Below are 530 nucleotides of genomic sequence, written 5' to 3'. Positions count from 1 at the left end.
CTCCCGGAGACATCTCCAACGCCAACCAGGCCTCCCGTCTGCGGAAAAGCCAGGTCTGCGACAGAGTCCTGCGGATTTGCGTCGAGCAGATGGCCAAGCCCGGGGGCTGCCCGGCACATGCCATCAGACTGGTGGCCGTGGCAGAAGCGTGCCAGGGCTACCTGACCGCCATCCCGCAGCCTACTCCTCTCTACCTGGAGAAGATCCTCTACCACCTGCTGAGGAACACGGTCAGCCAAGGGAGCAGCGATGCCTGCTGGAGGGTGGCTGACATCCTCCGTGCCCGGCTGCTGACCTACCCCCCCGGCCAGACGACCTCCAAGGACTTCACCGCCATCGCCTACAGCACTTTCAGTGTGCTCTGGAAAGGGGCAGATGCCCTGGCCGAGCCCGACCGGCCGCAGGAGGAGGGTAGAGCTGTCCTCTTGGTCCGTCTGCGAGCCCTGCGCTTCCTTCTGCTGCTGGAGGAGGATGGAGCAGCCTTGCTGCCGCTGCAGCCCCCCTTCTTCCCCTCCCAGACGGCACCACCG

The 530-nt window shown here is 65.7% G+C and overlaps 1 protein-coding gene across 1 annotated transcript in view; it reads left to right on the top strand.

Annotated features, from left to right (window-relative positions):
• Window positions 1-89: 89 nt before the first annotated feature.
• Window positions 90-530, top strand: part of LOC104167338 (separin-like) — a gene marked incomplete at its 3' end in the record, with an annotated part of 3,208 nt that continues 2,767 nt past the window's right edge. The window contains exon 1 of the mRNA XM_009707569.1: window positions 90-411. Coding sequence (XP_009705871.1) covers window positions 90-411 — 322 coding nt within the window. The remainder of the gene's footprint in view (window positions 412-530) is intronic.

This window comes from Cariama cristata, unplaced genomic scaffold, assembly GCF_000690535.1.
Source record: "Cariama cristata isolate BGI_N322 unplaced genomic scaffold, ASM69053v1 scaffold19089, whole genome shotgun sequence".
NCBI lineage: Eukaryota > Metazoa > Chordata > Aves > Cariamiformes > Cariamidae > Cariama > Cariama cristata.
Note: the sequence above shows the minus strand (reverse complement) of the source record. Positions and strands in the feature narration are given on the sequence as shown.